The sequence below is a fragment of the Paroedura picta genome, chromosome 4 (genome assembly GCF_049243985.1).
Source record: "Paroedura picta isolate Pp20150507F chromosome 4, Ppicta_v3.0, whole genome shotgun sequence".
Lineage (NCBI taxonomy): Eukaryota > Metazoa > Chordata > Lepidosauria > Squamata > Gekkonidae > Paroedura > Paroedura picta.
In genome coordinates, this window is record NC_135372.1 from 63,795,792 (window position 1) to 63,808,107 (window position 12,316).

General features: G+C 43.9%; 1 protein-coding gene across 9 annotated transcripts in view; it reads left to right on the forward strand.

Annotated features, from left to right (window-relative positions):
* Positions 1-1,514, forward strand: part of TTLL7 (tubulin tyrosine ligase like 7) — a 104,375-nt gene extending 102,861 nt beyond the window's left edge. For all 9 annotated transcript variants that reach the window (XM_077333168.1, XM_077333170.1, XM_077333169.1 and 6 more), the window contains one exon: positions 727-1,514. Coding sequence is in view for 8 of the 9 variants with exons in the window: in XM_077333170.1 (XP_077189285.1) it covers positions 727-841 (115 nt within the window). In the remaining variant the exon portion in view is untranslated. The remainder of the gene's footprint in view (positions 1-726) is intronic.
* Positions 1,515-12,316: the final 10,802 nt, after the last annotated feature.

Sequence of the window (12,316 nt, forward strand, 5' to 3'; positions counted from 1 at the left end):
TACTTTGTATCAACCTCCTTTCATTGGGAATGCTTGTGCTGGGCAAGATCTGTTATTTCATTGATTTGTTGATCGTTTAGCTTATTGTTTTAAGTTGGTTAAAAACTCCTGAAATAATGGTCTTTATATGCACCCTGTAATAATTCAGAGAGGGAAAAAAAGACCTCAGACCCGAACACTGAAAGGTAAGACAAGAACAGCAAGCGATATCTTGTAGATGTTCACAGTCCCAGTTTTAATTGGGGTTGGGAGAAGCGCACTGCTCAGCATTTAGCCTGCTGGTATCAATACAGAATATGAGTGGAATGTGACATCACAGTGGAAAATGAGGAACACGTGTTACAGCTTTTGCAAAGAAAGGATCCCCTTGAAGATGAGAGAAACCAATTTGGCCTCAAAGATGTATGTGTGATCCAAAGTTTGGCCATATCTATGTGACAATTATGCAAATATCTATTTTACATGAATTTGGAAACTGCAGTTCCTTGCTAAGGCATAACTAACATTTGCTGGATTAAAAAATTGCAATAAAATAATATCTTTATTAGGAAGATTAGCTGGTAAAGTACTTGCGTGTTTTAGTAGACCAACAGGGCTACCTGGTTCCCCTCCTCCTACAGAGTTAGTTTGTCCATACATGGCAACATACTAGTGTTAATTTAAATAATAATTGCCTTATGTTTAAAATTGTGCCTTCCTTTTTCTCTCTTTCTAAATAATCTTTAGATTTTCACTGCCAGGACCCTTGCAGTTCATCATGAAACCTTCCACCGGTTTTGGGTGTGGCTCGTCTGGAATGTCTCGTTCCATTTTGTTTACACCTAGATACGACCATTCTTGAAATCAATAGAATGTTGCATATAATGGGCAATTTCTTTTAATTTTTCCTCAATTTGCAATGGAACTGGACACAGAAACTGTTATTTATTTATTACAGTATATAAAATGTAGCTCAAAAACCTGCTGTAAACTCTTAACCTTCCTGGAAATGTAATAAATCTTATTAAAATGTTTACAGAGATATGTGAATGTCCAGATCTTGCTAGGTTTTTAAGTCGTTCCTTCCTACTAAAATATTATTTTTGCTGCAGAATCACTAAAATAGAATTAACTTGGGGATTCTATTACAGTGCTAACTTATTTTATAGGCACAATACCTTTGGACTTGAAATATTTATGCAAAGCCTACTGTTATCCTGTGATAGGTACTGATGAGTCATCAGGATAGATGATGAAGACTGAATAAAGTAATAATTAACTACTATGTATGATGATTTCTATAGCACATCTACAGAGAAACATGTGAAAACCAAAATCTAATGTACCTTCTGGCATCTTTTTTAATATTAAGAAAATAATGGGAAATGTGTAATTTTAATTTTTCAGTAAGGGCATGCTGAAATATCTGTTGGTTTAAGTGAAGACAATCCACTGGGTAAATTATTCAATACCGTCAGTTCTGACGTACAGTTTCTAGTTGGAGCCTTGTAATAAAAACAGATGGCAATGGTTAACATTGGTTCTTCCTCTGTCCTCCTTGTGTCTTGAGATTTTGGGTGCCTTCTGGGACTGCACAACTATTTACAACTTTGTAGAAGTTGTGCATGTTTTCTGCTGTTTAATGGACAAAGCAGGCCTCTTCCAGAAGTACTGTAAAGCTACCGTATCATTTTGAGATCTTATGGAATACTAATAATTAAGCCTGTTGTGGAAAAAAAATACAATGGGCTCTAGAAAATGGTTATTAGTAAGGGCTGCCTAGAGGCCATTGCCCAGGTGAGACACACCCATGCTACTCCACCCCCACCTCAGCCTGTCCACTTCCCTGTAAAGTCTTTGTCTTTGAATGGGAGACAGGTAACTTCACTTGAAATTCTGGGCTTATGCCTTTGATTGCATAGGATCTTCCTGGCAAATACTGATTTCTATTTACCATATCAGGCTTGAGAGAGTCATTTCATCCCCTGGATCTCTTCAGCCAGCTACTTACAGTTATTGCTTCTAAATGTTATTTAGAGCTTCCTGCACTTTCCGGACTTGCAGGACCCTTACTACTCTGTTTGTGCTTCCTGTGGCTCAGTATGTTACTGGGCTTTCTATGGTTGCCTCAGTCCTTTTCAGTCTTCTGACAGTTATGAGTGATGTTAGAATTTTTCCTTTAATTTTGGACAATAAGCTCCTATATGTCTCTCTTGCTGACAGAGATAACACATTATCCCTCCCTGTCTACTTTGTGGGGGAGTGTCCTACCTTGCAGGGTTGGGATTAGATGACTTGATTTTTCCTGAGGTGCCCCAAACTTTACTGATGTGAAAACACCTTCTGGCTCACACCCTGGGGTGGAAATGGGAACAGACATGATGTCTGGAGTCCTGCCCCAGAAAGAGAGCAAGAAGAGGCTTGGGGCAGCTGCAGGCTGGTGTGGGAGCGCTGCAACTACCTGAGGCCATGGGATGCATGTGGAGTGTGGCAGGCAGCTGGGCCAATGCCACCGCAAGAGTCAGGAGGAGGGAGTCTGGGTGGGGGGAGGTGGCACGGATCAGGGAGGAGGTCTGGCAAACAAGAGCTAAGGGGAGCAAGGGCAGGGTGGAATGGGGGGGAGTTTGTGTGTGTGTTTGTGTGTGTATTTGAGAGATGGCGAGGGGGGGGACAAGGAGCCCAAAGATACCCCCAAGTCACCCTCAATCTCAGCTAATAAAGTGGCAGTTTTAGCCACTCTTTTTAGTTTTCTATCCCTCATGAACCATCTAAATTGTGAGGGAACTAGTCTGTAGAACTGTTCTAAGCCTGTTAGTTGCTTCAGTTCTTCAAATTTTGTTACTTTACTCCCCTCAACCCATCAATTCAAGGCTCCATCTAAATGACGCCCTAGCTGAGCACATGTTTCATCTGGCTTTTTAAAAATTTCCCTAAAGATGTTTCTGCTTTGTTCTAACTTAGGGATGCCAGCCTCCAGGTGGGGCCTGAGATCCCCTGGAATTACAGCTTATCTCCAGGCAACAGAGATCACTCCCCCTGGATAAAATGGCCGCTTTGGAGGGTGGACTCTATGGCATTGTGTCCCACTGAGGCACAATGGTCTCCCTAGGCCCCATTCCCAAATCTCCAGGAGTTCCTCATCCTGAATCTGGCAACCCTCCTCTGACATCCCTTATTGGTGGCTGGGGGGGGGGGGGACTTGGCAACCCTGTTCTAACCCCATCAACTCTTCAGTGCCCTTCCTCATGAGACCCAACTTTTTCCTCACCCCCCATCCAGACCCCCAGCTAATATGGCAGATGCCCAAGAAGCCCAGTAACTGCCAAAAGGGACAGCTCTTAAAACTCTTGTAGAAATCATTCCCCAAGGTCCCACCCCCCCTTCAGGACTCTGAACCAATCACCTAATGTTTTAAGTGTGTTATCTGCTGGTATGCTACACAGTTTATTATATGGAAAGATGTATTTCTTCAATGAGGTATAGTTTGTTGCATTGTGAGAAGAATCCAATGTTCAGCATTTTCTTTCAGAAACTATGAAAAATAGGTCCAGAAATGTAATTATCTAGTGGCTTTAATTTTTTTGTTGTTAGGAAGAATGGGTTTTCCAGACCAGGAAACTGGCAAGAATATGACATAGCTATGAGGTGTCTGTGATAACACAAAGGAAGTAGCATGGATGTGATCAGCAGCAGTTCTATCAAACCTCTTCAGTTTTTGCTTCTGTCAGCAAAGTCAAATGGTAGTTCTGGCTATATAAAACAGCCAGGAGACATGTTATGCTGACTGAGGGAATGTCGCTAAAAATGGGATACCCATACAAAGTCATCTTTTGTGTATACTTAGAATAACTTACTGTACAGATGGCTATCATGCAGAGAAACTCTGGAACCAGAACCAAGAGGAACATGGAACAGTTGTATAAGGTTTCAGAGTGTCACAGCAACTACTCAAATGTTGCAGTAAGGTATGTGGTTGAAGACTTTGACTCATGAATGCCCCTTTTAATGGCTTTCTTGTGACTAGAGCAAAATATTTCCAATGTGGAGCTAATCATAATGCAATCCTGGCTCTCTGTTTGTTTACCATCAAATTAGTTTACTGATCAAATGCACTGATTCCCACATGGTAGACTGCAAATCATTAAGTCTTCAAAGAAAATTTAATACAGATCACCAACCTTGCATTGTAGAAGAAGAGTTGATTTTTATACCCTGCTTTTCACTGCCTGGAGTCTCAAAACAGCTTACAATAACCTTCCTCTCCCCACAACAGACACCTTGTGAGGTAGGTGAGGCTGAGAGAACTCTGACAGGACTGCCTGGTCAGAACAGCACTATCAGGACTGTGACAAACCCAAGGAGACCTAGCTGGCTGCATGTAGAAATCAAACTCAGCTTGCTAAATTAGAAGCTGCTGCTCTTTGCACCAAGTTGGCATAGAGCTCTAAAACAATTTTCATTTATTCACCTTTCTTTACAATGAGGATTCAAAGCAGCTTACATCATTCTTGTTGTGAGAATGTGACTGGCTCAGGGTCACCCAGCAATCTTCCATCTCGTGTGTGGGGATTTGAACCTGGATCTCCTAAATGCTAGTTTGACACTCTCAACTACTGTACCGCACTGGATACCAGTGTAAATGGAACAAGACTGGACTGGTATAGTTTCTATGATCCACTCCAGTCAGCACTCTGGCTATTTCATGCTGTACTCATCTATGTGTGTTTACTGTAGCCCTGCTCACAAGGAAATGCACATACAATTTGTGTATACTGTACACTTACTTTTTCTTTATGTTTGAGTTTATTTTCCATGTTAGACTTTACACATATACAGCTGAACATTTGATTTAAAAAACAACAACAAAACACTGCATTTAACCAGGTACTGGTCACTGGTTTCCTATGTAAAGTGAATACATTTTGGCTGTCCCATGCAAACAGAGGCAAGTTGCTTGTACATTACTGTAGTGTGAATAGGGCTTCCCTGTGTGTGCATATGTATGTTTAGTTTGACATATATTTCATTTCTGTTTTGGTTTATGTGCATTGTTTGATGTCACTGTGCCACCCAATGGACACAAACAAGATTGAATCTCAAGGAGTTGCCATATTCACAGATGCACTCAACTGCTGGGGCAGACCCAGACATGAAGGGCACATGCTAAGTTTGGATGACTGCACAAGAGAGGAGCAAGCCTGAAGAAACTGTGTCAAAACTATTAAGGCAGTCCAATCCACCTGATTCTTTACCTGCTTATGGTCCTCCCCTCCCCTTGAATGTAAAGACCTTGAATTCAGCAACAATATTCTAGAAGAATGAAAAGTTCAGCACTCTTTTTCTCTGTCGCCATTAGTGCTCAATTGGTATCCATTTTTCTATGCAGAGACAGTCCTGTTTGTCCCTTATGTGGGTAATGCCCACCAGTGATTCTTGTACTGCATTAGGTGGTGTTGATTTTGTTGCCTGTAATGACAATAGACAAGGGGTAAGAAATAGCACCCGGGTTTGCAACAGGGCTTCATTCTAGTGCCAGTACTATAATCCAGTTACTTGTGGTTTCACTGGATCTGGGGAGGGGAGAAGGTTAGTCTGACTCCCATACTATTTTTTTGCCAGGGAAGATAAATCTTCACCATCTACCCTACCTGCCTCTCCAGTTCTCTCCTCCTGCCATCCACATGTGGACTCATCCAGCTTGGAAACAAGTACAGGTCTAGCACAATATGACACTAAAAGCCAACGATTTCTCAGTACCATTTTCAAGCTTAACTTTCTGTTTTCAATTTCATAGCACTCTTAAGAAGAGGCTAATTCCTTTTTGGCGTGTGAAGCCATTCAGTTTCCAACTTTATGTGAATTATCATGCTTTTCTTCACTGAATCGTCTGCTCACAATAGGAACAACATCTGTGGCCTCTTGTGCTGGATCATAGGATGGCCTGATAATAATAAACGACCAGGCCAAAAATGAATTTTCCATGCCAAGATTTGTCAGCATCACCATTAAAATATGGTTTCACACTTGGTTTGTCATAGCAAGTAGCTGTTCACCCTCTACAAAAGATCATTGGAAACTTTAACCTACTTGTTCTTGCTCTTAATTTTGTAGCTGCTAAAGTCATGCTGAGCTCAGAGCTGATCAGAATTTCCTTTTGTGGTCTGAGCAAAGTGGGTGACACTTTTATCCCTGGAAAAGCTCCTGGCATTTCTATTATTAGGCTGGAGGTGCTAGATAAGCACTCTGGACTGAGAAAACAAATTGCAAGATACTCAGAGCTGTTTCTGCTATAGTTAGAGAAGAGCTGGGTTTTTGTATCCCGTTTTTACTACCCAAAGGAATCTTGAAGTGGCTTACAACAGTGGTCCACAACCTTTTTCAGGCTGTGGACCGGCGGCAGCAGGGAGGGCGATTGGCCGGCCGCGCATCCCGCGCATGCGCGGCCAGCTCATGCATGCGCAGCACTCCCGCACATGCACATTTGCGGCCGCGCATGGCGCAAACATGCATGCACAGCCCTGCGGAGGCAGGGAACCGTGGCCCGGTGGTTGGGGACCACCGGCTTACAATCACCTACCCTTCCTCTCCCCACAACAGGCATCCTGTGAGGGTGGTGTGGCAGAGAGCTCTGTGAGAACTGTGATTGGTCCAAGGTCATCCAGCTGGCTGCATGTGGAGAAGAACTGGGAAATCATTCTCCGGATTAGAGGCTGTTGCTCTTCACCACTACACCAAGTTTGCAAGCAGCCTGTCTCTCCCAAAAAGAGAGAGAGAGGAATGTAAAACATGCCCAGGCCTTTTAAAGCCTTCTTGTACTTTGCTGCTTGTATAAGAGGCCCAGTGGAAGGGAAAAGAAACCTGCACGGAAAAGAGCAGGGTAATGTTTGTCACTATAGTAACACAGTGGAATCCTCTCTCATATACTGTTTCAGACTAGGTAAATCGAATGCTGGAACTTAGATTCAAGTGTGTATCTGTGTTGGTCTGAAGTAGCAGAGCAAAATTTGAGTCCAGTGGCACCTTTAAAACCAACAGAGGTTTATTCAAGGTATGAGCTTTTGTGTGCAGGCACACTTCCTCCGACATGTACATTATGTTGTGCTGGAATTTAAAGTGCAATGGATTTAGAGGGTGTTCTGACTCTGAGATTTTCCTGCTGCAGTGGCTGGCAGCCATGCCAAACAACTGGTGGGCTTTTGGAATCTGTTGACACAACCCCCCTTCCCCCCCAGTGTGCCCTCTCCAAAGCCCTGGGCCTTGCATGACCTCCTGGTTCTTGCGTGAACTGGGATAATTTAAAAGCCAGGGATGACTGTTAATCAATGGGAGAAACTGGCTGATACCAGATGAGTTTAATTTATAGTCTTCTGTGGCGAGGAGGAGGGGAAAAAACCTCTCTCTGCTGCTGTTGCGTCTGCTCAGAATTGTTGAGTGATGCTGCGTAGGGTCTTATGAGAGGTCTGTCATACCTTGTTATAACCAGTTTTATGAACACTACAGATAAAATTGCTCACATCCAGTTGAAAATAGGCTCCATGTTAATTATACTTATATCGAGTGCTCCTAAGGTTTCCACTTATATGGAGACCTTCCAATTAATTCAGCCAGAGAACTTGAGAGGTACCACTTAGTGCGGGGTTCAAGGAGGGAAAGGGATGTAGCAATGGAAGGCATAAACAGAGCACAATTCTTTGGAACAAAACATGGCCACAAACCGTTAATACAGATGAAGCAGCTTTAGCACAACATGAGAATGGATTGGCATCAAGTAACCCAGCTGCCACCCAATGAAAACCATCCCCCATCCCTCCTGCTGCAGAAAATCATGGCAAGATAACAGGAGGCATATGGGTGCTGGCTGCTGCATGGTCCCATTGCCACCTGGTGGTGGAAGCCAGCCAGCAGTGCTTATCTGGGCATGTGGCTGAGTGGCCCCACCCCCAAATCCCCTTAAACAAGCCCTCCAAATGGGAGGCAAGCACACAGGCTCAGCCTCTCTCCAAAAGATCCATCCCAATACTCAAACCACCACAAAGTGGGGGGCACCATGCCCCATTCCTGCCAATGCTCCTGAGCTTGCAGTCAACTCCACAAAGCATCCCTTGTTCCATGCAACCATGTACCCATACCCCACTCTGAGAGATGCATGTCAGCAGACCTAAACAGCACATTGCCTAAGCAAAATGTCCAGGTGTGTAATAACCACCCCATTTAACTTAACAATTTTTTCCTTCTGTCTAAGTCCATTTTCATAGACTCACAGAACTACAAATTCATCTAGTCCCATCCCATACACAGTGCAGGATCAACCTAAACCATCCATTCTAAGAATCTGTCCAGCCACTGCTTAAAGATGGTCAGTGAGGTTTGTGAAAGCTCACCACTTCCTTAGGCAGCCAATTAACCCCCCCCCCTGGTGACAGTGTCCCTGTCCACTCTGGTGACAGTGTCCCTGTCCACTCACAATTTTTGAACAGATAAGACCGCATGAGCATTGCTCCAGGGAGCCTGTGGTGCTGCATCCGGAGATCAGCAGTAATGGTACGTGACAACACAACTCCCTTTTTTTGTGCAGGAAGGCCATTCTCACCCAGCTGAATGATGATGGCATGAGGTGGGCCATGTCAGAAAACCTTGTTTGAAATGGATGGTGGAAGAGATGGCTGCCTCATTACCCCATGTCCTGTCCAGGTGATTCAAAGATGATCATGGAGGCACTAATTGGGTTCCCACCCGAAGGAGATTGCATAACCACCCGCCCAAACACGATGCTGTGCCCGATGAGCCAAACTCTTATTCCTGTCTAGAGTGGTTGTTAGTTTAGTACATTTGGGTGTATATACAGATTGTATGTCACAGAGCACCTATGACCCTGTTGTGATCCAATAAGAAACCCTGTTCAGATGCCAATCTGGCCACCCTGAGGTGGAATGAACAGACACCACAGTTCCCAGAGGAAGCACGCATGAAACACATTAATAAACGGAAAACATGACAAGCAGGAGCCATGAAGAGTTAAGCTGGATAACAAGGTTTTTAGAGAAATAGCGACTAGAGCAGGGCTGACCACTGGGTACAGAAATCAAAGTTCCATGGCCATGTTGGTCTGTCTTAGAGACCTGTACAACTGGATGTGCAACTCAACCCCGCAACAAGGTTTCCTGAAAAGAAAGGGCTTGGCAGTTAATATCACTGCATGTTGCGGCATGCAGCTCACTGCTGTGAAGAGCCCTCAAAGATGCTAAAGAAAAGGATGTCTGAAGAAGAGTGCCCACAAAGGCTGAAACACATACCCAGGGGAGCTGTTGGTTATTTTTTTTAGCATGGTCAAAGTAATGGGCCACCACTCATCAGGTTCTTGGGAGGGGGGAAAAACCACAGGGGTCACTAAGTCCCAATGTTTTATTGTAAAATAAAATGGCCACCAAGTGAATATTCATGGTTTAATAGGTGAGGCCACAAGGTTTGAGAAATATTGCACGATGAATGCCTCCGGGACCAGTAAAGGGTTGGAAAACATGACAGATAAGAAAGCAGATTCAAGTGGGTAGCTGTGTTGGTCTAAAGTAGCACAACAAAAGTGGAGTCCAATAGCACCTTTAAGACCAACAAAGATTTAATCAAGGCATGAGCTTTTGTGTGCATGCACTTGAAAGGTGCTATTGGATTCAAATTTTGTTGAGATAAGAATACAGTAACTCTGCATTCATAGGCATGCCAAGTAGAGGAGGTAAGAAATCCCAAAACTCCTTGGACAATTAGTCACTGCCACCAAGCAGCCACAGGTCCTTTGGGAAGGCATCTGGTTGTTGGTTTGGCTGGGGGCAAGACCTTTCCTCCTGAAAGCAACACATGCTGCCCTCAGTGCTGTCACTGGGGCCTGAAATGTATCGTGCTGAGAAAAATATGCTAAAACAGTGGTCCCCAACTCCCGGTCCAGGGACTGGTACCAGTCTGTCAATCAGTCGGTACTGGGCCGCGGCTCCTCCTGGTCCTCCTCCCCGGCTGCTGCCTCGGGGGCTGCCCTGCCCCTCTGCCACCGGCTCACCTTTGGTGCTCTCCAGGAGCCGCCGTGGCTGGGGCTTCCCCTTGGCATGGCACTGCGCAGCTGCTGCTGGCAGCATCCCCAATGGGCGGCAGGCAGTCATGGGCGCCGGCGGGAAAGCAAGTGGAGCAGGGGTTCAGGCGGCAGCGGTGGCGTTCCTCAGCAAAAGACTACCCCCCCCCCAAGTCTCAGTAAAATTGTCAAGTGTTGACCGGTCCCTGGTGATAAAAAGGTTGGGGACCATGCTAAGATACCAGGCAGGCAGGTTAACACAGACTTACCTATGAGCTGCATGAGCTTCTTAGAGTATATCACCCAATTAACGATTCTTTGGCCTGGTTGTCACACCCAACAAGGATATATCTGTCTCTAAAACCACCACATGCAGATGGCAGCTGCAGACTGGAAATAATTCCAAGAAGGAACCCCATTTCCCCCCAGCGCAAGGGCCACCGCTGATCTTACTGATGGTCATTAAAGAAGATACCAAAGCCCAAACTGCCCGCAGTGTCAGGGTGAATGTGCTAAGAATCTTCAAGAGACAGCACAGGTGGCCACTCAATGAACAACAGCTACAGATAAGTATAGCCACGTTTTCTGTTTTGCTAACCGGAGGCCTCCTCCAGGGCAAAGAGACTCCTGCTAGAGGTGGAGCCTTACTGCTGTGGGATGGTGTTTGCCACCACTGGAAGCTTCCCTACAGGAGCAGAATACTGATTGCAGCAGTGGAAGTTTGCTGGATATAATTTTCTTCTTGGAGGCAAATGTCACAAGACCTCTGAAGTTTACTGGCTAATGTATACCTTGCAAGGAGTGTTCTCTTGTGGAATCAGAGGTTCAGGATACAGTTGATGCCAATCTGTTTGCTTTTCCCAAGAGCTTCCTGCATGGTATCTGAATGCAAATGTTGTTGTTCTGAGTATGCTTGAAATGTCAGCCTCATATGTAATTAACGCAGTCGCTGACAGGCTCTTGCATGCGACAGATTTATAAAGAGAGCTTATTTCAATTATTCAGATATGCATGAAATAATAAAATACAGTTAGCGAAAAATAATGTACCACAGCCGCCTCGTGTTTTACAAACCTTTGTGTTGCTTTTAGTAGTGAAAATGCTTGCCTACTAATTAAACATCTAGGCAAATGCAAGATATTTCACAGCCTGCAAGACCCTGAGACAGCATGGTGGGGTTAGTTATGAATGCTGTTAACTCAACAAAATTGGATAGATTTTTTAAATATGTTGACTACAATACAGCCTGCTTTAAAAGGCCAGTGGTATATTTTTCATTTTGCATTCTGTCAGCCCCCAGTAGCTTTAACTTATGTCGATAACACAGGCCTTTTGTTCAAGAGTTAAATTAATTTAATTGACATATAAAATACCTGATGTATGTACAATATGTCCATCTTCTGATAGTAAATAAACTACCAAGGCCACTTCTTAGCTGTTGGTTATGTTGGCAGAGTTTAAATATGCAAGAGAGTAAACCACCAAACTGCTTCAAAGTATAATTTTATTGTGAAGAGATGAAACTGCATAAAGAAAGAGGAGAGACCTGTCTATTTTAAGTTTACATACGTTAAAACATTCAATACATATTTTACAAAAAAGGAAACTCAGATTTCCTCTTTTATGAATATATAACTATTAAATGAGACATCATGGCAGATGTGGAGTGCTACCCAAACTAGAAGCTCAGCATGCATGTCCCTTGTACTTGGTAGAGAAATTTTAATGTTTGACCTGGTACCATCATCTCACTGCAAGGTTTTGTGCCTGATGATATTGCTGAAAGAGCTGGGAGAACCCTGGATACAATGGCCTTGAATGATATGTTGAATAGATGTCCCAGGGAAGAATGAGACATGTGACTGCTGACAATATCTCCTTCCAACCGGAGAGGAATTGGTTGGTAATCTGGCTTCCAGCTACTGAAGAAAACCAAGAATGTGATATGCCATAATCTCTGAGCTTCTTGTAACCACTCATTTTAGCTCTTTGATAGTTTCATAACACCATTTATGTGCTTGAAAGTGTTCTGCTCTGCTGCTGTTGCTCTAACTCCAATTTCAGTGGAATTCTATTACACAATCCATGACATTTGAAACATTTCAGAAATGGTTCCCTGTGTTTTGCCTCCTTCCAGCATTTTACCCATGAACTTCAACATCCTGGACCCTAGTAGTTGAGTGGCATCTCAATTCTCTGGTGATTCTCTGCACACTTCTAGGATGAAGCCACTGCCTACTATCACTAAGCAGATGTGTTTCCACACTTGTCTGATGGCAA